The sequence below is a fragment of the Triticum dicoccoides genome, chromosome 7A, assembly GCF_002162155.2.
Source record: "Triticum dicoccoides isolate Atlit2015 ecotype Zavitan chromosome 7A, WEW_v2.0, whole genome shotgun sequence".
Lineage (NCBI taxonomy): Eukaryota > Viridiplantae > Streptophyta > Magnoliopsida > Poales > Poaceae > Triticum > Triticum dicoccoides.
The window spans coordinates 726,109,715-726,136,130 of NC_041392.1; the positions used below are offsets into that span (position 1 = coordinate 726,109,715).

Genomic DNA, 26,416 nt, shown 5'->3' on the forward strand with positions numbered 1-26,416 from the left:
TCGTTGCAGAATGGACCGCGACGCCTAATGAAGAAGCTCAGGAGACTTCCCTCCCCGGAAAGGAGGCTACCGTGCTCCCCTAACTCTAGGCCCTAGGGCTCGTTCCTGGGAACGAGTTTGGTCGTGGTCGCGGCAGCGAAAGGGTGAAACAAGGAGCCTAAACCCACTTCATCCCTGCCTCCGCCAAAGGCGTGAGAAAGGTCGAGCGAAGTGGGGGGACGGCAAGGCCTGTTGCCGGGCGAGAAAATGCTTATCTTAGAGATATCAAGGATTTATTCCTTGTCGTGGGTTCCACCCGCAAACAAATAACCCGACAAACATCCCTTTTTCATTAAAAAAACATCCCACTCGAGTACAATCCGTAGGGAATGAAAAACATGAACAAGGGGATTACAAGTTTTAAATTCAACAAAGGCCCGAAGGCTTACAAACTAAAAAGAGATAAGGTGCCCGTAATCCCTTTCTTGTCCCTCTCCTCAGGAGGTAGGTCAAGGAGGCGAGAAGGGCAAAAGGGGCGCCTAGGTGAGCTACGAGTGGCAGAAGACACCAAGAGAACATCTTGGTGGTCGTCCAAGGGCTGGATGGTGATGGCGGCACCGGAGGCAGAGCTCGAAGACGAGGCGGCAGGACGTCAGTACGTGTCGAAGGCGTCGGTGCCCGCATACTCCGACTTGACGGCCTTGCCGTCCGCCCTCTTCCTCTTCCGCAGCCTCCCAATGCCAGCCACCCAAGGAGACGACCCCGAGAAGTTCAAGGAGCCGGCAATGCAGATGATGGGGTCACCGGTGCCGCTTGGAGCGGCGCCCGACGCCTAGTCGGACCCGTCATCCTGCCGCCTGCCACCCTCATCGTCGCTGTCGCTGTCCTCCTCGTCACTCTCGGTCGAGGAGGAATCTTCGTCATCAGAAGAGCTCTCCACGTAGCACCTTGCGCGAGTCCCGAAGTGCCCGAAGACCTTGACGGAGAGGAGGCCACCCTCCATCCGCTTAAAATGGAGAGTGAGCCCATCCTCAAGCTGTGGATACGAGCAAACGTTTTCCATCCCCGACGGAGATACATCACATGAGGAGCAGGGAAGTCGACGCGGACCCGCGTGCCACTGATCCCGCAGCCCCTCATGTGCAGCCGCAATGACTGCGGCGGATCCAGCTCTATCTCCCATGCGAATGGAGTCTGGAGGCGAAGGCGATGGCGCGGTGGCCGGCCTAGCCTGACGAAGAACTCGCAGGGGTCGTCCCCAACGTGGCCCTCCATCGGAGGAGGAGCTGCTGGCAGGAGCGAGGCCGGCGCGCCACCCCATCCTCCTCTTCCCCGAGCGTTGCGGCCTCTGCCCCGGCCTCGCCCACGGCCTCGCCCCCCTTCCCCTCGCGGCCGGCTCTGCCACCGCGGGCGCAGGAGAAGGAGGGACGCGTTGTGGAGCAGTGACCCTCGCCATCACCATCGAAGGACCGGGATTTCCTTTCTTCATGACGAATGGGAGAAAGGAGCAGAAGCAGAAGGAAGAAGAAGATGGAAGAATGCGGGATGCCATCCCCCCTTCCCGCTCTTTATAAAGGAACGGGGTTGGGGCTCGGCCGCCCCGCTCGGTCAATCAAGACACGGGAGGCGCAGGGAACCAGGACCGACCCGCTGCCCCAACCAGCGACGACCCGGTTTCCCGCCTCCACCGTTTGCCACCCCAAGCGCATGGGAGATGCGTGGCAGACGTGCAGAACTGAGAGGACGGGTGAGGCGACCTCTCCCCACCCCGTGATCGTGGGGAGTGGACGCCTTGAGGACCGCGCCTCGGCCCCATTCAGTAAATGGGCTGCGCCTCCACGCCTCCCTCCGTTTACGGGGAAGGCGCGAGCCGCCTCTTTACTACAACGTGACGCATGCGTGTGAAAACCAACCTCACGCATGCCGCCCACGTCACGCACACCCCTCCACGCCGCGCCGCGCACGTGGGTCATGGGAAGCGCAGCGCGCGAAAAATCTTACCACGGTAAAAACCGCCCCGCCTGCCCGCGCACCGTTCTGAGCCTAGCCCAACAACGCGTTGCGCTTATGTGTGGCCTAGGTCAGGGGGCTCCTGTCGGTGTACAAAAAGAGGGGTACATTTTTTGTACCCCTATGACTGTGCACGGGCAGTCAGAGCCACGCCCGCGACCACACCAAGCAGGGCAAGGGAGGTGAGCCAGGGTAAGACCGAAGTCCAAGATAGCTGAAACAGCGCCATTGCCAAGACCACGAAGAGCAAAGGGACAAAGCAGGCCCCCCCCGGCAAGATCCTTTCCGGGGTCGGCCTTAGCGGCCCCGGCAAGATCCTTGCCGCGGCAGCTCGCCCCACGCCCACGGAGCGAGTCACCCTTGAGTCCACAGCCCCCACCATGGTCCACTATGTTGGGGCAAGGGCTCGGGAGACACCTCTGTGGTGGCATGCAGATCTTTGTGAAGAGACATTCAAGATCAGATGAGCACTAGAAGACGAAGACCCTTGGCGAGATCGCAACCAAGGAAAACCACGAGACCCCCGGCAAGCGCCTTGCCGGGGACGACAGCGGGTGCCACGGCAAGACCCTTGCCGGGGCCCCGGCAAGGCCCTTGCCAAGGACATCTACGGGGCCACCGCCAGGCCCGCGCCGACCAAGTCTCCACCGCCGTTCAGAATACAGCTGCCGACACAACCAACTGGGCAGGTACCTGCGTGGCGGCATGCAGATCTTCGTGAAGACCCCACCACCGCGCCACCACAGCTGCCTGCCTGCCTACATGGCATCGCACGCACCGCTGACCAGGGCGCGTGTCAACACGAGGAGGAGCGGTAATGGACGGGACGGACTTCGCCCCCGTCCCCGATAAAGCAAGAGGACACCTAAGCAGACGCATTAAATGCGCCTTGTCATGTAATGCGAGGGATAACCTCGCAACACTGTGCCCTTTCCACCTCCTGTGGCAACCATTTTTTCCTATAAAAGGAGGCCCGAGGCGACCAGGAGAGGGATTCAGCTTTTTGGAGCTCCTCACGCCCCATAGCTAGTTCAAGAACACAAATATACATCCACCAAGGCAGGAGTAGGGTTTTACGCATCCTCACGGCCCGAACTTGGATAAACGAACCGTGTGCTATCTGTTTGATCCGCTCTTCTCTCGACCCCGCGCCCCGCTAACCGTATTAGGGATTCTTGTGATCCCATAGGTGTCGTTTCCACCGACACATTTTTTCTACTAGTGTATAGGCGCAAGAGAAGGAGGCGAGAGGCTGCGCCGGGAGCTGAAGGGCATTCATATTCAATATCCACATCGCGGGCGGCGGAGGAGGAGCGCGCGTGGATGTCCCTCTTGTTCTCATGCTTATACAAGTGGGAAAAAAACCTTCCTTATAAGGAGGTCCAACTCCCACTAAACTATATGGGACTAAACTTTAATAGTATCCCTTGTCTTGCGCAAATGGGCTAAGTGGACCTTTGAGATTTATTTAGGAATTTTTGAAATAGTTATTGGGCTGTCCCAAATAAACTAAATTCTAGCAGTTGCCACCGGCCGGTTGTGAAGGAGTTTGACCGCATGGACGGCGGCCACCGTGGCTTGGCACCGTTGCCACCGGCCGGTTGTGACGCTGCTGGTTTCTGCCCTTTCTTGTTGCGTCTTGTTGAATCGGGAGAGCTGCCGCTGGCGACGAGCCCCTGGTAAGCTGTCGCAGCCGTACACTGCGAAAGAAGCGGCCCAGCAGGCGGAGCATTGTCCACGGCCTGCCGCGTAGCCGATGGTTCTTTACTTATTGTAAATTTAATCTCCTAGCTAGTCTATCTTGTAGCTTGGTTTAGATATATAGATTGGCTAAACCGTGTTCTAAAATACATTGATGTTCAATTTATGAGCTTATGAGTAAAGTTATGGTGAAAGCAAGATCTATTTACGAATTCTATCTTTCTATTGCCAATTTGGATGGACGCAACAACCCTGATCACTAATGATGGAACAATAAGGTTCATAACTAGCACAATGGAAATGATGGAACTTCTATTCCACACTATCTTATTTCTTGAAACTAAAAGCAACTTCATATTTTTACAAAAAACTGTAAACTGTCATACAACATTCCAAATAGATGGGTGTGAAAACACGCGCCATCAACTATCTAGTGGTACTTTAAAATATCATGCTGACATAGTGTTGGCCCTGGCATCAACAATAGAAAGAGCACAACTCAAGCGCGTGAGAGAGCAGCGTAGGTAGTTATAGTGCCCACACGTGTCATACCTTGAATGCATCCTTCTGCGTTTAAGGGCATGCATAAGGGTGCTATCTTATGAGTGTCATATAGGATAAATGTTGATGTAAAGGTGAGTGAAATCATCAGAAAAGGTTTGCCTTCTCTTAATTAATAGACGATCTCTTAGCAACTATTACCTCACAATATATTTAGGGATATCTAGTTAATAAAGATAATACTAAGAATATCCCATTGGACATCACATTTTATTCTCTTCACTAAAAAACCCGAAAGAAACCATAAACTATTGATAGGCTGAATGTTCTTCGCTCCTCTCAACAGCTACAGTCCTTAAAAAGACAGACTGCTACAAATTTAACTAAGCTAATTTCATCCAGGAATCATGTACTGATATCAGCCAGGCCAACTTACTAACTGTATTATTTCCTTACCGGGCTTCCTTCATTAAAAATATCCATCCCCCGCTGTCTCGCCTCTTGAGTCGAGATTATATGTTCTTCTTCCCCCAATCTGGTGCGGCTAGTAGGCCAATTTGCAACTTCTCCAACAGACCTCTGTGCCTCGTAGAGCACGTGTGCGGCTGTCATCTTCTTCCTATTAGCCAACTGTAAAAGGCAGACATGAGCCATAGATGATTCTTTGAACTTCAAATTGCTGACTCTCTGATAGTGCGTCGTGGAGTTGATATCTGAAATTGTATCTAGCTGAGGTGACACCTTAACATATTTTTTTATATCTGCATTGAAACTGCCCCGAGACCAGTCATAGTGGAAGTAACATTGGTAGTAGCATGCATACTCATGCAAACTAAACATATTAATGATATGGCATAGTATTAAATGAGGAAAGAGATGATGACGTGGTAATATAGATCACAACCACCACCTAGAAAAGTTTATACAACTTCTCTTCGGTACACCCCCTAGAAAAGTTTACAGATTTCAATGCAGACTAAAGGTAGAGATTAGTAGTTACTCCTTTCAATCAAAAAGAGTAATATAGTCTTTTGCATCCAAATCAATCTATACAATACGTTTGATCTATAGTAATTTAAAGATTTCTGTAAACTTTTAAGAGGGGGAGGGATGCAGTTGTACCGAAACAAAACTGTAATATATATGTAACAAAAACACATATTTAGAAACTACTTTCAAATATGTACCACCACACAATATACATTTTTTGGCATTTTTTCGAAAAGGAGGAATACCCCCGACCTCTTCATCTCTTGATGCACACAGCCATATTATTAACGAAGGTTCAGTTTGAGAACAAAGTCTCAAACAAGCTGACAAATCTCATAAAAAATTGCCACAACCCGTGAAAATAGGGTAAGATGACTAGATACTATCCTATTGCTGGACCACCTTTATAATTCTTTTTATATATAGTTAGATCTATGATCAAAACGTGACCCAAAATACGAACGAGACTAATAAACCTAGACAGAGGAAGTACATTTTCCCTTAATCAAATCAACGACAAAGGAGAGAGTGGAGGCATCCAAGAAGATGCGAAATCGATTTGATCTTGATCGGAGGTCCTTCCTTCTTTCTGGTTTAAAAGGCTCACACAGATCAATAATTTTACCAGTGTTGTAGAAAACTAGAATGTTGGCAAATTTTAGCCTTCACCTGCCAGTTTGTTATAGAAAACTAGAATGCCCAGTGTTATATAAAAGTACTCCCTCCGTAGAGAAATATAAGAGCGTTTGGATCACTATTCAGAGCATTTAGCGATCCAAACGCTCTTATATTTCTTTACAGAGGGAGTAACAATTATGATATGGATGATGCATCATGCACTACTACATAACACTAGAATGTCCAGTGTTATAAAAAGTAAGGATGACGCATCATGCACTACTAAATAATATATACTAGAACGTTCAGTGTTGTAAAAAGTAACAATTGTGATAAGCATGATGCCTCACGCACTACTAAAAGAATCACGGTAGGTGAACGCTAAAATATGCTAGGCATTCCAGCTTTTCATCACGGTATGTGTCCTTGCCATGTCTCTTTAGTGCTTTTATTAATTAAATCCATATTTGGACTTAGTCACCCACCTGATATCACACCCATACTTAATGGCTCTTCTGCCCCTATATCTTCATTCCTATGCAATCCCAACCAGCAGCTAGTAGTGGATCTAGTCTCATCTTGTGCCGCTCTTCTTCTTGGATGTTTCTTGAGTAGCTAGCTGCATCCCGTCTGAGTAAGCTTCCAGGTTAGTACTCCAACCATTTACTTGTCAAATATTTTTGGTGTCGATTATTACAGTTTGTATGGGTTCTTTTGAATTCTATCTTGACACTTCAGATCTGAAAAACTGATGAAACACAACTTGCTAAGTACTAGTTCTTCATTATGAACCGGACACATATTTGTTTACTACCATGTACATGAATTTACGCTAGAGTAAGTCATGCTAGGACAAGATATTTTCCCAGGAAACACTGGAATACTTTTTTTTTCAGTGACAAATTTCCGAAAGGTGTTTAGGCGACAAATATTCCATAAAACATCAAATTTCCATATTTTACGTAGGGAGGAGGTTTTTCAGTCGAGTGTTATAGAAAGCTAGAATGTCTCGGCTGGTTACTAGTACCGAGAAGTTCAACATAATAAAATGAAGACACAATAATAAGGGAATGCATGTGCTACTGTATGATCAAGGCTCTGTTTCACTTTTCGTGTACGAGGACGCGCCACTCGTGCCGGACGACCTTGACGAGATGGTGTGTCATCTCCTTGAGGCCGACGACCGGTATACATGAAAAGGTTGAAGGTCGTATGTGGAGCAGCCTCGTTGCGGCGCTTGTTGAGTGGTGTCCCGCGTGTCGCACTGTCCTCTGTATTTGATGGGTCTAGGAGTGCGGCTGGGATATGCCGAGGTGGCGATGACGCTGCTGGTGGATGGCGGGCGCTAGGGCCGCCGCCGACCGCCTTCTCCTGACGTTGCTGCCGGTGAGATGGTGCGCAGGGTCAATCTATTGGGCAGGGATATTCTAGTCATTTTACATGGGACCCATCCAACAGAGGGCAAAAGATCAAAGGGCAAAGTAAAAACTGGCAACACATTAATTACAATGTAAAGAGTGACAAATTATCAAAGTTGCAAAGTAACTGATGGCTAAAAATCAAAAAAACCCTCCTAGCCTGGGCACCGATTCTGTTAGGTGCTCGTGTGATTCATCAGGCCTTGACCAGCCTCTAAGTGCTCTGCTTCAGTTGCTCTGCACAAACCAAGACACCAGTCCCCTACGACTACGACGACATTATCAATTGGTCGGCTTTGCTGTTCTGCACAAGCATTGTCAGCTGCGCACCAATAAGGCCTGCTTGGGGATTAATAATCTGTTGAGAAGAATTCTTCACACTAGACCTGTAGTAATTTACAGTGAGGGGTATTGTGTCCATAATTAATCTTCCAAACATCCCATGAGATCTTCAGTATCGCCAGACTACTGCTCGTTCGCCCCTCCACCACCGCTGGTCGTAACCGAAGCAGAGCATCAGGTAAACGGCACAATCGTCAGTCTCTATCCTCCTGCCATCGAAATCGTACACACTTTGAAGCGGTGGAGCTTGAATACTGTTCCATGGAGCTTGGTTGCAGATGGTTCCGGGCCCCTATCCGGATGCATTCCACGATCTTGACCAGCAAGGAGGAAAATAGCAGGGGTACTGGAGCTGTGCATGCCAGGGGCGGCTAGTCAGCTCCACCGACCGGCGTGGCCAAAGAGGTTGAAGTTAAAATAAACCCGAAGGATACCGTCGATCATCCAAAAACCAAGCAACCACACAAGCACGACACCGAGATTTGTTAACAAGGTTTACCGATATGGCTACATCCCCGAGGCCTGACTATGGGCGCTCCTCCCCATGACACCGCTACAATATCGCATCCGGTCGCCCTGGACACCGGCACATGCCACCGACTTTCCCTGCGTTCCGGTTCTATTATGTTGGCATAGGTTATATCGTGTGTCTACCCCCGCTATATATGAGAGGCCTAGGATACAAGTGTCCTATTAGGGCAGGACTCCATATCCTATCTAAACACAATACTACTCAGAGTCCAACTGTAACCTACCTTGTACATAATATTCGACACAATTCTAACAAACTCCACCTTGGCGAATATTCTCCACCACCTTGAATTCGTCAATGCGTCAAACTTCCATGTACATTGGACTTGACCTTGTCCCATGAAAACCGCTGCTACTCCAAAGACTCCATATGACTCCACCTGCAAATTATAGTCCCTTCTTTTCTTGACCACACACACTGATCACTGACCTGCGTGAAAGTGAAGAACTCATATATTGGGTGTCACACATAAGAGTTACCTGAACTCAACATCACCGCTCCTTTCTTGACCGCCTGTCTGAAACTTGAAGAAATTTCACCATTGCTTATAGTCCTCCCGAGTTAAATTCGTAGTTGTCTCACCACATGTATGACCACCAGAGCCCTGGCCCGTCTCCATGTCCCGTGCGTACCGCACGCCTCGCCGCTATTACTGCGTCGAGCCTCCGCTGTCCTGGTCGAATCTCAAAGGTCGCGAAACCACACCACTCAACCCCCACTGCAGAGTATCACCGATCATCACCGCCCGATGATGAGTTTCACGCTTTCATCAGACCACTGGGCTCCAGTCCGAATTATGTGTCCCTCGCCTTTTCCCCGCTGAATAGGCTTCGATTCTCTGGATCCTTACACCGTAACCCCTCAATCCAGCTCCACCTTCAACATGACTCCATGGTAGATGATTAGTCCACCCTCGCGCCCCGTCGACTTCAACCTCTCATGTGTGCACCATCTTGAATCAACCCCGAGCCATAGTTTTATCGAAGCCACACAAGCCCTCGGGCCTGTGCCACGTGTTTCCACGCCCCAGAAGTCGGTCACCATCAGCATCACGCTCCTATGTCGTCGTCGCCGATCCCACCACCGTCTTTTGTACCAACCGACTTGCGTCGATCCGTCAGACCATCTAGTCCAACCCAGCCGAACTTGTCCGACTGCAACGACACGCTCAAGGCTCCTAAATCGTCTTCCGCGATTTCTCATCCATCACATGATAATTCCATCTTAGCTGACATGACTTTCCGCAACGCTTCAAGCATCCCCATTGTGCCAACAAATCTTTCACCCTCGTCTGCCATAACCCAAGGTTTTCAGTTCAGTCAACTTCTCCACCTCAAACCTGGTACCCGTTGGCATCATGGTTCTTTGTACGGCTAACCCTGTGAAAAATTATCTGAGCTTTCCACGCTATGCCCCAAGCACATGGACGAACCTCTGCATGCTACTATAGCAAAACCAAGAGAACTAAAATCTTTGGCCTTCACGTGGTGGATCGGCTCCTTTGCACAAAACTTCAAATGCTAGCTTTGCCTTGCCATGACCTTCTGCTTTCCAACGGATTATCTCTTGCGATTCTTTCTATTCGCGAGTTGAATTGCCTGCCTATCTCAGTGTCATTTGAAGACTCGGTCTCCTTTTGTCCAAAAAAAATCTCACGTAGCCTTGCACAGCACGCACAGGTACACATCCAGACCAGTAGCACTTCTCCGTGGTCTTAGCGCATGCAGTCACCGGTGGGCCTTTCCTGGACCTGTGCACAAAGAGCTCTTGCCTGGACTGGACTCGGCTACGTCCGCTACTGGCATGCGAACGAGAGCTGCTCGCCACGATCCGCCCACGCGACTCGCTGACAACCTTTCCATCTCGGCGTGAGCTCCTTCCCTAGATCCGGACTGCTTCTTGTACGCTCTCGCAAACCGCTTGATTCCCGATTGCTTCTACCCGATCTCGTCAATAGTGCACCCAACGATCTCCAAGGAATAATCTTCCGCACATTGTCTTTGTGCCGAACTCGACGACGATCCATCCTCTAAATCAATGAATCCGCGGCCTCTTTGAACCTAGCTCTGATACCACTTGTTAGAATAAATTCGAGGCATACCGTCGATCATCCGAGTACTAAGCAACCGCACGAGCACGACATCGAGATTTGTTAACGAGGTTCACCGATATGGCTACATCCCCGGGGCCTGACTATGGGCGCTCCTCCCCATGACACCGCTACAATACCGCACCCGGTCGCCCTGAACACCGGCACATGCCGCCGGCTTCCCCTGCATTTCGGTGCTATTATGTTGGCATACGTTACATCATGTGTCTACCCCCGCTATATAAGAGGCCTAGGATACAAGTGTCCTATTAGGACACGACTCCATATCCTATCTAAACACAATACTAGTCAGAGTCCAACTGTAACCTACCTTGTACATAATATTTGACATAACTCTAACAGAACAGAGGAGCATCTTCATCCATGTGCAAAGATGAACATGGTGTCTTCCTGGGCACCTCGGTGACCTGCTATGATGGGCTAACATCACCTGCTATTTCGGAGGTAAGGACGACCAATGAGGCATTATCTTTAGCCTCAGATCTGAACGTGCGACGGGTGAAAATCAGTTCACATTGCTCTGAGGTGGTCAATTGTGTGCACGATGGAAACACCATCGCAGCGTACGGCTCTCTGATGAAAGAGATCGGTGACTTAGCTATCTTTGGCGTTCGACGGAGAGAACTTATTAGAGATGCCCACGCTCTTGCTAAAGATGCTATTTTTCTTCCTGAGGGTAGACATATACCTATGTATATCTTGCTTAGAGCATCTATAGTCGGACTTGGCAAATCCGACCCCTTAAACGCCCGCGAAAACTGACCGGGCACGCCTCGTCTTTCCTTCTCCACATACAAGTCTCTCATATTCATCCCCTAAATCCATACAAAAGCATACAGAATATATAGCTACATACTACGTTCTATACTACTCAAATTTCGTCGCTGTCGGCGATGACCGAAGCCGCTAGCGCCGAAGCCTGGGCCGCCTCCATCTGTTGGCGACAGCGACGTCTGGCCTCTGCAGCCAACTCCGAGCGGATGGAGTTCAGAATGGCGTGCTGCTCCGGCCACACGCCCACGTCCTCCTCCATCGTCTGCGCCTCCTCCTCCCCCACATCCAGACTGTACAAACTTTCCCGAGCAATTCTAAATTTATGGACCAAACAGTGATGCATATTCAACATTCGACAAAGACGTACAGGCTTGGACGGGTCCAAAAGAAGAACCATCTTTCACACCATCCAAAAATTCATCAAACTTCATACTCCCTCCGTTTTTATATTCAAGGCCACAAACTCAAATTACAGGTACCAAGGTAAAATTTAATACATATTTTCTAATACAACTTTTTTCCCGTTTATTAGGATCATTAATACACCGCATGAATGCAAGAAAACCAGATGGAGGAAGGTATTAAATATTCAGTAGTAATGTCTGGTCGAACAGCAGCACTCTGTCCAGGCTCAGCAGCAAGAGCATCGGCAATCTCCTGCCACTTAGGATTGCGTGTAAACGTAACAAATAGATCAGGAGGACCATACTCACGACATATGGCCATTCCATCATGGTAATTTAGCAACATGTATGTAATGTTGGCCACCAGTGGAACTGCCATGCAATATAAACTGAACAACAATATACTTTCTTGTAGAATTACCTTCACCCATTGCATGAGATACACCCTGATAAGTCTCTGAATGGAGTTTATCTTGCTTCCGAAAATGATACTCCAAACGATCAGATTCAACACACGAGTATGCGTTAATAGCCACGTGTTGGCTTAGACGACCACAATTTGTATATGGGTTCACCTTACCCTCACGATAATGAAAATAATAATTGTATTACTCCAACATAGTAACTTCTCCATGGGAAGCTCTAACATCCTCGAGAACAATAATATTACCATCATCATCCAATTGATCAAATGACTGGCACACTTGCATCAACTGTGGTACGGTGAACATTAGTACAACATATTTGATCCCCAGATGATAACTCTTATCCCCATATGGAAAGAGAATAGGATCGCAAGGCCATGAGATTACAATTGAGAGCAGATATATGCTTCAAACGACCAGAATGTGTTTTGGAAACAACATCAAACCTCCTACACTCAGGAGTCAAGTCACCCACTATAAGTGCAGCAACCTCTGAAGTAGTAGGTCCAGAGAAACATGTACCATGAGGACCACCATCATCACTCAAAAATTATATAGATACCTTGGACACGTCAGGAGTGCACAAACTTTCCCGAGCAATTCTAAATTTATGGACCAAATGGTGATGCATATTCAACATTCGACCAAGACATACAGGCTAGACGGGACCAAAAGAAGAACCATATTTCACACCATCCAAAAATTCATCAAACTTCATATTAAATACTCGAGTAGTAATGTCTGGTCGATCAGCAACACTCTGTCCAGGCTCAGCAGCAAGAGCATCGGCAATCTCCTGGCACTTAGGATTGCATGTAAATGTAACAAATAGATCAGGAGGACCATACTCACGACATATGGCCATTCCATCATGATAATTTAGCAACACGTAACGTTGGCCACCAGTGAAACTGCCATGCAATATAAACTGAACACCAATATACTTTCCTGTAGAATTACCTTCACCAATTGCATGAGATACACCCTGATAAGTCTCTGAGCGGAGTTTATCTTGCTTCCGAAAATGATATTCCAAACGATCAGATTCAACACATGAGTATGCATTAACATCCACTTGTTGGCTTAGATGACCACAACTTGTATATGGGTTCACCTCACGCTCACGACAATGAAAATAATAATTGTAGTACTCCAACATAGTAACTTCTCCACGGGAAGCTCTAACATCCTCGGGAACTATTACCATCATCATCATCCAATTGATCAACGACTGGCACACTTGCATCAACTGTGGTACGATGAACATTAATATCAATGTATTTGATCCCCAGATGATAACTCTTATCCCCATATGGAAAGAGGATAGGATATTGCAAGGCCATGAGATTACAATTGAGAGTAGATATATGCTTCAAACGACCAGAATTGTTTCGGCAACAACATCAAACCTTCTACACTCAGGAGTCAAATCACCCACTATAAGTGCAGCAACCTCTGAAGTAGTAAGTCCAGAGAAACGTGTACCATGAGGACCACCATCACCACTCAATAACTATATAGACAGCTTGGATACGTAAGGACTGCACAAACTTTCCCGAGCAATTCTAAATTTATGGACCAAACGGTGACGCATATTCAACATTCGAATAAGCGCCGACACAATCTGAGGATCAGGCTCAAGAGAACCATTCCCTTCCCTATCAAATACATTAATTTTGCTCCTAACCTCATCAGCAGAGTCCACCATATATAACTGTGCAAATTTGGGAGAAGAGCCTCCAACAGGTAGAAGTGAACTGATACGATGGTATACCACTCCCGTACTACATGATATCATCAACATGTAACCAATTAATAAGAAAGGCATTAAACACATAATAAAACAACATGAAAAAATACATAATAAATCTTTCTTATTTCCTGACCGGTAACTCCGTATCAACCTCCGCTTCCGTCGATTATGCAATATATCAGCACGTTCCATAATGGGAGTAGCCAATACTCGAAACCAAAACAAGAGAATGAAACAAAATTTTAACTGCAGAACACACGTAAAACACAAAAAATATCATCAACACCAAGGTTGTCAGAATCGCGATTCTGTTAGACGATTCTACGACTTTACGATCCAAACTAACCCCTATGATTCTACGACTTTAGTTCTTAGAATCTACGTTTCTACGATCCTGATAATGAAGATTCTACGATTTATGATCCTACCATCGAAGCTCCGATCCGATTCAAAATCACGATTCTGACAACCTTGATCAACAGACATCAAAACTTTACCCAGTGGAGTAGGCCGATAGGAAGAACCCATATTACCTAGTGGAACCACGCGTGGTCGATTAACTATGGATGGAACACCAAAGGCCAAAACCTTGAAAGAGACCCTCTCCCGTATCACCAGCGGCCACTCCTACAATGAGAAGAAACACAGAATAAATTGAAAAAGTCAAACAAACAAAGCTGAAACATCAACGCAAGGTACAGCTAGCCGCTGAGTGGTCGGACCACCAGACACATACGAAGAACCTCCTAAAAATTATAGCACGCACAACATGAACCAAGCAAAACATAACCTACAGCGTGGGAAAACAGTACGACTTATAGATAAACTAATACCAGGAAACACAGTCGGACAACCAAAAATAGGATCAACAACAAATTCCGTGGCGGCCCGACTATCAGGCCCGACTATCAGATCCAGACGAAGAATTACCTGTGCGCAAGGAAAATATTATAAATATATGAAAGCGTAGTTTAAAACAGTCGACCAATAACTTACTTGCAAGCAGATAGGTCGCACGAAATATTGAATTATAAAGAAAGCAGACACATGCAGGTTTACATCAGCCTACACAACTGCATGCACGTACTGTCTAATCACTGGAAGGCCAGCTTGAGTGCCCTTAAGGGAGCACACAAATTGGTGAGACGGTGGCCCATTGTGCGGCACTGCACAATTAGCAACTTAACAAATGATCAAGGAAGGCCAGCTTGAAGGAACTGCTAATCCTTCGACAAAGCACCCACCAAACATATTTTTGTCACAAGAAATAGTATAATGCAATCCACTGGAAGAGTGCCCGGCCATACACATGCACGCAGTCACATCAACTACACAGCTGCATGCATGCACTCGCAGAGCACGGTAGCATTTTTCTAAACAAATGTTGTCGCGTCAACTCACCGGCAACAAAATCAACAGGACGCTTTCCTAAACGAATCTCTCGGCGCCAGCGGTTAAACCAAACACACCAGCAGATGCGGAGCCAGCGGGGTGAAAACCATCCAGACGACCACCATGCAATAACTGATCATCGGGTAGGCGGCCACCAATAGCACCCTCCGCCATGGGTGGGTGCACCACGACCTCATCTACGACTAACAACAGCCCCACGGATTCCAGGAGGATGGCCCGGACGGCGAAGGCCGCTTCGGCCAGAACTCCTACGAGCCATTAATCCAAGAACCAGTAGTGGGTGAAGTCCAGAACCTGAAACACGAAGGAAAACCACTGGGAGAATCACGTATTTATAAGGATAAGAAACGTGGAGGGAAACAGCGGGAAACGACCAGAGCCAGCTATAAGAGCGGCGTCCAGAAAACACGAACACAGCGGCACCGCCAGAAAATTTTACACCCGCGCAGATGGCAACCTCTGTAAAAAAATTGGCGACGAGCCGCTGCCATCACAAGCCAGCACACAGAAAAGCAAATGACATGCATCCATGCAGCGCCATATCAGGAAACGTTCAAGAGATCAGGGCTTTAAAAAAGAGATAAAACCTACCATGGATGGCCACGTCCACAATACGGGGGCGGTTAGCTCCAGGCCCACCACATGCACCTCCATGTACGTAGTCAAATTATGCACGCCGTATGTCAAACAGGCTACAAAAACAATGTTGCAGATAGCAACTGAAATCGCCATGCACCCCCAGATCTCATACCCCACCATATGCCAAACAAATAGAACGTGGCAGCAAACGATTAACCAGTTTTAGGCTGCAAAAGAACTAAAAAAAAATCCAAAAAAGTGAAACGGTTCTAGATCTAGAGATTCTAAGATATCAAAACTGAAATAAGTCATGCTGAAGGGTACAAATCTCAAAGCAGTCAAGGACTCGAGGCACACCTTGAGAGCAAGCTTGTGATCCATCCAAAGACACCTACTATGAAGGTGGAAGCACTACCATATTCCTCCTAAAATGTACTCCATCCGTCCCATAATATAAGGTATCTTATTACGTCCAAATAAGATCTTATATTATGGGACGGAGGAAGTGGCATATATTCTCTTTAACTTCCTTTTCTTTTCACCTACCACTGGCTCGATCCACTGTTTGCAATCTGACGTGTATTTGTCCATTTCTTCTGTACATGGGTTATGTTTCATTGGTTATAAACATGTTTCTGGTCATTCATATCTTGCATTCTTGCGTGTTAAGCTGATCGTCTCCTCTTGCAGTGTAGTGCTGTTGTTGTCCTCTTGCAATGTATTCTCCTCCCCTGCCTCTACATATTTTAGATTTGTATATATAATGATGCCCATTTCACGATTTTACCGATTAGTTGAACGCTCTTGAAAGGAGGGTTTGTTAACACGCAACCAAATAAGATGCTCTCAGATTTCCCATATTTTAGTGCTCACCTACCGCTGGACCTTTGAGCCACCACATGCATTGTCCTCATATGAAGTTGTTAAATGTTCTGTTCATGTCGTCTTTTTCCCTTTTCCTTCTCGAGATGCGCTTGAAACTTTCAGCTACACAGAGACAAGCGTGCTTACCTAGGCTGGATCTGTCAGCCATCACGTGCATCACCCTAATCTGACGAAGTTAATTAATAAATGTCTATAGATCTTACCGTTACTTACCGTCTCGTCTTGCAGCTCTCTTCATTTCTATGTATGCAACCCCAAGACCTCTCCTCCTTTCGACGTATGCAACCCCAACCTGATCCAATCCTACTATCTTCCTGCGCCTCTCGTCTACTTGGATGTTCCTCGAGTAGCTAGCTGGATCCCCAAACAGATCTTCCAGGTCAGTGATCCAGTCTTTTGTACTCAAATAGCCTTCAAATTACAGTTTGTATATTTCCTTTTGGATTATATCATGACATTTTATGGCTGTGTGCATCTTTGTGATGCAGAGGCCGGGGTAATCTCCTTTTCTAAAAAAATGTAATGACATTTTTCAGATCTAAAGAACAGATGAAAAGTTATCCTCTTTTCTAGAAAAGTAATTACATATCCTGCTATTAAGTAGCTTGTTAATTAATAGCAGGATATGTAATTGTTATGTCGTATACTAACATGTGCATGAATTTCTACTACACCAAGGCTATTTAGAAAGTATGATATTCTTAGAAGAAACGGTAGAGAGGGATTAATTGGAAGGTTGGGCTACTACTACGCTAGCTAATGTTTATGCATGTGTTCCTAAAAAATATTTCCAGGCCCCGGGGTGGCCTAGGGCAGCTCGTGCTCCTCGTTCCGTCGGAGACTCAGCAGGCGTGGCACGCCGTCTACCCCGCACTGCTCGTGCTAGCTCTTCCATCTCTTCGCCAAACAGTTCCTTGCTCCGCCAACAAAATAAAGAAAAACATGGGAGCGCCAAAATTAATTCGGTGCATAACAAGATTTTGGCTAATTAGACCATCTATTCTTTTGTTATATGGATTTTTTTCTTTGAATTTAAGCTAAATCCCTCTCCTTCATATCGATGTAATCTTCTTCTTCCTCGCGCACCCGTCAACCCACCTGTTGCAACCAATTGAACCGTAGCCAGTGTCGTTGCTGCGCCGTCTCACTTTGCCCTGCCCGACCCGCCACCACCCCAGTCATCCCTCTAAACCCTTGTTCTCTAGCACGAGTGAATCCCCCTCGCCCGACACCGGCACTAGCACCCGCACGAACAACCCTTGGACTCACTTCCACAACCAACACCCTCACCAGGAGTAGCTGACTACTGGCGCACGTCAGCTGCTTCAATGCTGCACCCTTGAGCGGGTGGCCAATTGGTGGTTCTTTTTTCATTTTCTTTTATGTGTTTGGTAGTGTTTGTGCTGATGTGCCAGACTGCTTTTATTTTCATCGAGACTCATGTTCTACTTGTATGGACATGGTGGTTGCTTTATTTATAAAGTGGGCAAAGCCTGATTCAGAGTAGCGTCCCCATCGATTGCTCGGTCCTTTCTTGGCCTTGACGGTTGCTTCCTATTGGAATCAAGTGATAACTGGAACTTTTGCAACTATACTGGGATAGAAAAGCCGGGTAAACTAAGGCCGTCTACATAGAAGGTGTCTATCAACAAACCTACTCCTCATTGTCAATGAGGAATGCTGCATGGTTGCGGATTAAATCATAAATCACATATACTATGAATATAAAATCGGGCAAGGACCCCGTCGTAGACGCTGGAGACGATGAAGACAGTAATGACACGTTGGATTTATCAAGGCTCGAGCTTCCATTATGGGTAATAGCTTAGTCATGCTACGAGTATATATCATGCTACATCAGACAATTGTAGATAGAATCTTCCCCGTTGTAAAGGATCTAGTCGTTTGTCGACCCAAGGCCCGGTGGAGGTTCAGACTGTGGCTAGTTGTTAGGACATGTCCAGAAAAACCGAACCAGCGGCTCTATGGTGGGACGTGAACTGTGGCGGTAAGGTTCTGGAGTCCTATCGATGCCTCTATGGTCCATGGCTTGATGGTCGTGATTTAGATATAATCGGCTGAGTGGGGTAACTGCAGACTATGTTGCAGTGATCTCCTATGGCTTCACAACGGCTGTGGTCACCGAAAGATCTTCAGGAGTGTTCATCTCTCAAGATTCAGTGGTCGAGTTCGGCGGTGAGATGCAAATTATGGATGCTGACTTGACGTAGAGGTAAGGTTGTGCAATGGCGGCGGTCGCATCGCATGTAACTTTTGGAATCATGGAAAAGTGGTGGCGACAACGCTTGAGTGACTTCGATGGTGGTGCTACTAGAGCATCATGAGCTTCGGAGTGAAAGCCTAGGTCTGACCAGAGATGGTTATACCCGCAACAAGCTTAGCGCCGACCGTATAGCTAACTTCATGTTCTTTTGTATTCCCGAGAATAGCTTTCTGCATGATTTTGGGCCTTGGCTTTGTACATGACCTGCCTTGGCTCTTGTTTGCAGGTGTATGTGCTTTAAGATGATGCACATAAAGTAATCTTCTAGGATTTCTTAAAATGCATAAGTATATAAAGCATAAACTCAGGCGCCCACCATTGCACTGCACATTTGCATTTGCTTATTACATTGAAAGAAGATCACAGAATCATCATTAGAAGTTATAATATTGTTGTCATAAATATTGGTTGGCGCACAAACTACTTACTATAGATATTATTTTTGTTAAATGACCATATCCTGCCTTAAATCACGCTGATCTTGAGCAAACATCTTTTGGTTAGTGTTGATAGTGGATAGTGTGAAATTGGTTGCACATCAGATAAATCATACATGAATCATGAGGTCCTGGAGCGTATACTTGATGGAAGAGAGAATCCGACAAATCTATCGCTCCCACTTTCGAAGGATATCACAGAAAATTTCTCGGAGGATCGAGAAATCGGCCATGGTGGATTTGCAACTGTTTATAAGGAAAAATTATTTTTTGCCATCAATTAGGCATAGGTCATCTAGAGATCACTCTTGGAATTATTATAGGTGACTTGAGCAGTATTTGAGGTACCGAACTATGTTAGTACTCGGTGTTACAACCTAGTAAAAATAGCACTGTATATACAGTTACAAAACTCTTCACAATGCCACTTAATTTTTTTTAAAGGCGTACCCACAGCTGAAAGCTGCCACACAAGGTAGAGTATGGGAAAGGGAATATCTAGACAACCTTTACCTTTCTGCAAATTAAAAGACAGAACTAATTTTTTTATGGCATATACTCCTATATATTGTATTCAGTCAATCAGGCAGATACTTTGGGTGGTATATTGCGAAATTTGATTTCTAGGATAGAGACAGTGTGTTGCAATGAGAGTACAAGATTAAACGGATGCACACATCCATTAATTGAGAAAATATGTGCCTCCTTAAGTTGACTAGGGGGTCTCATATTTTTCTTAGCATGTGTGTATGGTCGAGCTGAGTGTAGTGTATTTCCACTGAGTTCATGTACTTTCTGCTCTGTCGAAAAAAAAAACAGCTTTGTCCATTACGTGTTGTATACCAAACTTTCTGTACTATCTTTCACGCACAACATTTCCAAATTCAGCTAAAACATTTTAAAGACTCACAAGAGAGGTTAAACAGGGAGTGCTCCCAAATGGTAACGTTGCGGTAAAGAGGATAAAGAGCTGTCATTCAATCAAGGAGACGTTGTTTTATCGTGAAGTTAACAGCCTGTTGAACATTGAACACGAAAATGTTGTACGGTTTCTTGGCTTCTGTGCTAGCACAGATCAGATGGCAATACAAATTGAAGGATTGAAAGAGCGTATTTATGCTGAGGTACGAGAAAGACTACTCTGTTTTGAGTATATCAGCAACGGAAGCCTGACAAAATATATTACTGGCACGACCTTCGTGCATGTGACACAACTCTTGTCTTTACTTATTTGTCCTTTTCCTTTTTAACTTATATTTGACACGTTTTACCCACAGTCAAGAAGTGAAATAGACTGGAAAACAATGTTAAGGGCCGTTGATTGTGCAATCTAGCATGCATCAATTAAATGTTTTGAAACTTTCATGGCTCAATGCTACTTTTCCATTATGCAGATGAATTACGGGGACTTGAATGGAAGACATGTTATGAAATTATTAGAGGCATTTGTGAAGGTTTGTATCATCTGCACAAGGAAAAGCAAATATATCATATGGATATGAAACCTGACAATATACTACTTGACAATGATATGGTGCTGAAAATCACCGACTTTGGTTTATCGAGGCTTGATGAAATGAGGCAAACCATGAGTAAAGACCGTCTTGGATCACTGTAAGTGCATCAAATAACTGACTTTATTGTCATGTCAACTAACATTTTGTTAGCTATAATTTATTGAAGTATTGGCCTTCAATGTAGAGGATATTGTGCTCCCGAATACTGGAGCCAGGGAAAGATGTCTTTCAAATCAGACATGTACAGTTTAGGCGTTATAATTATTGAACTAGTGACTGGACAAAAGGCGCTCCCCATTAACAATAACAAGGTAAGAGGGTCTTATCTCGCCATGTGGGCAATCTATTTTAAGAAATACCCTAACTTCCCAAAGTGCATTTTGTTACCAGTTTTACTAATACTACTGGCATTGGATGATATTTGATGGCATGCCTTTCTAGTTAAATAACACTCTCTCCGTCTCAAAATAACTGTCTTAACATTGTACTAACTTTAGTATATAGTTGTATTAAATTTAAGACACTTATTTTGGGACGAACGGATTACATATTTGAAGAGAGAATATAAGCTATGTGCTGATCTTCCTCAAAAACATATACAGCACAGGAAAGTTAACTCTTTAGGAAATGGTGATATTAGGTTACACTTTACCTCGTACGACCATTTCAGAATCGATCAAGGTGGATGGTACTGTGATGGCCTCAGACATTTATGTTTAGTGAGAGAAGTCCACTTTTCAACACTCAACTAACCACATTGTTTAAGTTTCAACCCTGGACTAAAAAACCCGGTTCCTGCACACCCCAACTCTCAATACCGTTCACAATACACAACCCTCTCTCCGTTTCACTGCCATTGACCGTTTCTTTGACCTGGTTTCAGTGCTGCTGCCCGCTGTTTGATGCGTTCGGCTGCTGCTCGTAGCTGTGTGCTGCTCTCCCGGCCGCCGCTGCTTTCTGCTGGGGAGAAAGGAAGCACGAGCACGCAGGGTAGCATGCATGGGTAGCAGGCACGCACGCACACTAGCGGAGCAAGCACGGGAGCACGCACACACACGCGCGCCAGTGGAGCAAGCACGGGAGCTTCTCCTGTCCACCCACCAGCATGCACGGTGGCGACTGGCAGCTGCGTCGTCACGGTAGCTGAGAAACAGAAGACGGAGCTCCTGGAAAAGAGGAGAGCGAGGGACGGGGCTGACATGGCAGGCCGGACTGGGTAGTCAACACCGGGAAACCAGCCACGTGAGTAAAAACAGCTATTAGGGTTGAGTCCTAAACAGATTGTTTAGGAAATCGGTAACTGGTAGCTGCTCGGTCGGCTTGGAGTAGTGAATAATCGGTGAATCGGCCTATTTGCCAACATATATTTAGTTTTTTATGTATTATATCATACTCTCATGCTCTCAACTATGTAATATACTCCCAAGCTAATGTTTAATCACACTGGTGGGTGCAAAAACCGCCAGTGGTGGCGTTTAGGTGCCCATCAGCAAGTATGATTCTATAGCTGTGAGTATAACATAATCTTATCTCCAATACAGTCTGGTAAGTGTTAAGTTCGTGTTTGAGTTCAAGCGCAGATGCTAATAGGACAAGTATTCTTGGGAGGCGCAGATGCTAATCTTATCTCCAATACTAGCACGACAAGTATTCCTGGGAGGCGCAGATGCTAACTAAGCAAGGTTGTATTAGAGCCAATTCGCCGTTTACGGTTTGGACAAAGTCAATCCATGCCGATGTGTCTTCATAGTGTCCGTTTGTAGTGCCGATTGAGTCTAGTACTCAAATTTGGTGTAGGAGTTCAATTTTGAGTCGAACCATCACAATACCGTGTGCAGCACTAATGGTGAGCTGAACCAACCAGGAACTACCACCGCTCCACCATGGGGTTCAACCTTTGTTGATAGCCGGCACCACCACGCCCACCGCAACAACTATGGCCTTAGCCTCCAGCGGAAGTTATGATCATTAACATTCTGCAGCGTCCCTGTATAGAAGTGAGATAGAGAGGTCGCAAGTAGGAGATAGGTACTGCAAAAGCACAAAATGGTGATTCAGAGCAAGCAATCAGGACATTATGAATCTGTGGCAAGCTTCAGACGTGTCCCATGCATAGTTTGTGTCATTGTTCTGCTTCAGCCATCATGGTTTCCAAAGCCACCATGCATGTCTGGCGTCTAGTCTGCTCTGGAGCGCCTTTATGAGAGAGCTTTTGCAAACCGAAATGCTCTTTCGAGAATGGAGATGCTACAATTTTTGCAGTTGAATCATTCTTTAAAAGAAAAGAAAACTTTCCAGCCCTGCATTGAAAGAGTATACCCAACCATATTTACACCAGCCTATATATGTCAAGAGAGTAGTTTGCATAATAAATTAAAAAACATGGTTCCCCATGCTTCAACTACCACTTTAAGAACTTCCATAGTTTTTATATAAACCAACAATATCCAGAAGCTGGAACAATACTCACACTTTCACTACGTGCTAACGTGCGAGCAGCTCATCTAACTTTGTATGTGTCATAATTCCAGTACTTGAGATTATTGGTTAAACATTTTGCCTTATTCTATATATGTCATCTTTTGTGGAACAACAGGTACTTAGGAGATGGAAGCATAGATGGAGGAAAACAGGGAAGGAAACACAGTTGGTTTACCAGCAAGTAGCAAAATGCATCAAAATAGGGTTACTATGCCAGGAAATTGACCCGTCCGAACGGCCTTTTATATGGGATATCATAGATGATATCAGACAAGCGGAAGGTGTTAATGGGTCAATCAGAAATGACTCTCAATATAAGTTTGGACAGGCAAGCTCGTATGCTCCCTTAGACGTGCTAGTTAGCTATGGACTACTCACCCTAGTTGTCTTCTTATGTTATATACACAGTGGTGGAGCTACACTCTAGCCAGCCTGGGCAGCTGCCTGGGCTCTGGCGTGGATCCTCAATTCAACCCACTGCATTAAATGAAGAACTAATGAATATTTTAAATGGAAAAATTGGCCAAAAGCCTTTGTGTTTGTCAAGGCTCTCTCACCGAGTGGACTCCATCACTAGTTATGCAATACATATATCATTTGTCCCAAAACAATGTAACATATTTGGTCTGCTCTTTTCTTGCAGATAAGCCCTTACTCGGAGGACGATGATATGCTTGGAATTGAGCCGCTCGAACTACATTTTCCTTTCCAGCTTAACAAACAGATGTCATGCACCATTCAGCTAACCAATGAGACAGGCTCTTACATTGCCTTCAACGTCGAACATATGAACCCACTGTCATACTGTGCACAGCCGCAGAAAGACATTATACCACCACGATCCAAGTGTAATGTAGAAATAACAATGCAACCGCAGGCCAAGGCACCGAGAGATCATACCAGCGAATTCACTGTTTGGAGCACCAAAGTGAATGATGGCCTTGCCATTGAGGATATGGCTACAATCAAGTTCATTAAAGAGGCAATCAATGTGGTCGATGACGTGAATTTGGATGTGGCTTTTGACATCAGTGAGCCACAAGAAGCAAGTGAGAAAACAAGTGTGGTGAGTTGTCTAAGAATACTAACTTGCAATACATACTCTATTAATTAGTGTCCAATGCAAATGTTCTTTTATTGTAGTTAGAGACTTAGAGTGCCAAATTGATAGACATCCAAATCAAAATATATTTACTTACGCTTTGTTGTAGAACTGAACTTTGAGGTTTTGTGAATGAAATTGGGGTGAGATCGCTTTCTTCAACAAATAAAAGACGTCCAGCTCAAATATATTTTAAAAATTATTTTAATACGGAGTACCGCAATATAATCAGTAGATTAGGTTGGGCTGCAAATATTTTCCTTTTTTATTTTCATGTAGTGTTAAATAAACAATAAAACAAATAAGTGTTGTTGAGAAGTCAGAATTTTGTTTGTTGACAAGTCTCACCAGTTGTGTGCGTGTGTGTGCATCAGCACGTGATATAGCCACCGAGACACAGGTGAGATCGCTAAACTAGGAAAGAAAACTTATTTGCAAAAGCTATATATAGTTAATTATTGGCTAGTACAAATTAAACTTGTGCGTAATGAATAATGGTGCAAGTAAGAGTAACATCATGGCAGAAATTTAATTAATACAAATGTCAGAAAAGGCAACAACAGCATAATAGGTCTAATAATTCGAGTAACCAATGTGTCGCTCAGCCGGTATAAGTGAATTACTATTGGTTACGAGGGGTGTTTCATCCTTGTTTAAACCCTACATAGCATATAATGCACCAGAAAGAAAGCGTTCAATTGTCTGTCGTCCCTGTATATGACTTACAGAGCTATGTCTATTTGAGTTGTGTTCAGCATAAATAATTGTTTGTTGCACAGTTGATTCCTGGATAATTAATATAAGCATCCCGCATCAAGTCATTTTCTCCAACTGATTTTAATGCCACAATATAATCAATAGTCCTGTTATGTTTATATTACGGAAAAAAATAAAGAAAATAGCTGTAGCTTGTTGTAACAATCATTCCAAAAATTTCTAGGTACTATTTCAAATTTTCCTACTTCCTCTCTCTCAGTTTACAGGGCGTGCGCGTACCCCTAGATCGTCAATTTGACTAACCTAATACAAGTCATATATTACAAAAAATATACCAATATAAACTTCAGATGTTCTATTTTCAAAAGGTATAATTTCTGTGTTATATAGTTTATATTAGGATGATAAAATTGGTAATCTAGGTATACGCGTAGGACTTGTAAACTGGGACGGAGGGAGTATACAAAATGACGAAAATCAATAGTCATTAACCACTCCTGCAACGGTAGTGTCGTGACACATAACACTGATTCATTGATTAACTGCGAAATTAACCGATGGGCATTGGTTGTCAAGCTGAGTTTGCAACGTACGAGGATTTTAAGCTGATGTGGACATAGGACCTACCTGTTATCTTCATCCCTCCTCTCTGCCCCCTTCCTCCATCGTCTCCTTCCCCGAATTGGGTGGGGTTGAGGCCAGAGACTTGGAGCTCGTCCAGCGACGACAGGGCGCGGCCGGGATGAAGCTCCGCGGTGTGGGAGCCCTTGGCACAGTCGATCTTGGCATCCGTACCATTGCTCGGTCTCCAGCTTGCTGCTACTCAGCATGCGTGGAGAGGTCAGTGTTTCCCGCTACCGCTGCGTCCTGGCCACGCCGATCGATCGAGTTCTTGAGAAACCTTCGTTTGCTATCTGACAAACTAGTTTCCTTTTCTTTTGCTTTTTTCCCCATACGACCATCAGTCCGACAACCTAATTATCTTTGCTTCCACGAGCATGATGTCTTCCTCCTAGAGCCCTTTGCCGCTAATTCGGGCACCTACCGCGTGGAGCTTGATCCTCGAGTTCTGTAGGTGGCCTCAGCCATTTAGCTGGGCAATGTGCATGAGCCCACCAAGTCTAGCGCCAAGTCTAGCGCACCGCAAGCCAGAGTTTGGGTTCATCAGCCAGCTCCATCCGCGCTTCGTGCACTCTGGTCGACACTCACCATCCAGCACCATCCGCACTCTGGTCTACACTCACCATCCGCCCATCCTCTAATAATTTTGGAGATGTTGCGGACTGGGGACCATGACTTTGTTGTTGGCGTCGAGCCGGGCGGGCAACATGACTGTGGGCGTCGAGGGTATTCCCACTGGACACGTGCGAGCATGCGGATGTTGGCCATGGTCTCCATGGCTCCACATAGAGCATCCTAGTCTCCCTGGCCAGCGGGCCGCACT

The 26,416-nt window shown here is 45.6% G+C and overlaps 1 protein-coding gene across 4 annotated transcripts in view; it reads left to right on the forward strand.

Annotated features, from left to right (window-relative positions):
* Positions 1-6,315: 6,315 nt before the first annotated feature.
* LOC119334320 overlaps positions 6,316-26,416 on the forward strand; it is a 31,279-nt gene continuing 11,178 nt past the window's right edge. For 2 of the 4 annotated variants that reach the window (XM_037606904.1, XM_037606907.1), the window contains exons 1-6: positions 6,316-6,445; positions 16,663-16,813; positions 20,550-20,769; positions 20,857-20,983; positions 23,269-23,481; positions 23,797-24,219. In XM_037606904.1, the coding sequence (XP_037462801.1) occupies positions 20,648-20,769; positions 20,857-20,983; positions 23,269-23,481; positions 23,797-24,219 (885 nt within the window). In that variant the 5' untranslated portion in view covers positions 6,316-6,445; positions 16,663-16,813; positions 20,550-20,647. The remainder of the gene's footprint in view (positions 6,446-16,662; positions 16,814-20,549; positions 20,770-20,856; positions 20,984-23,268; positions 23,482-23,796; positions 24,220-26,416) is intronic. The other 2 variants (XM_037606908.1, XM_037606905.1) reach the window with 2 other exon arrangements.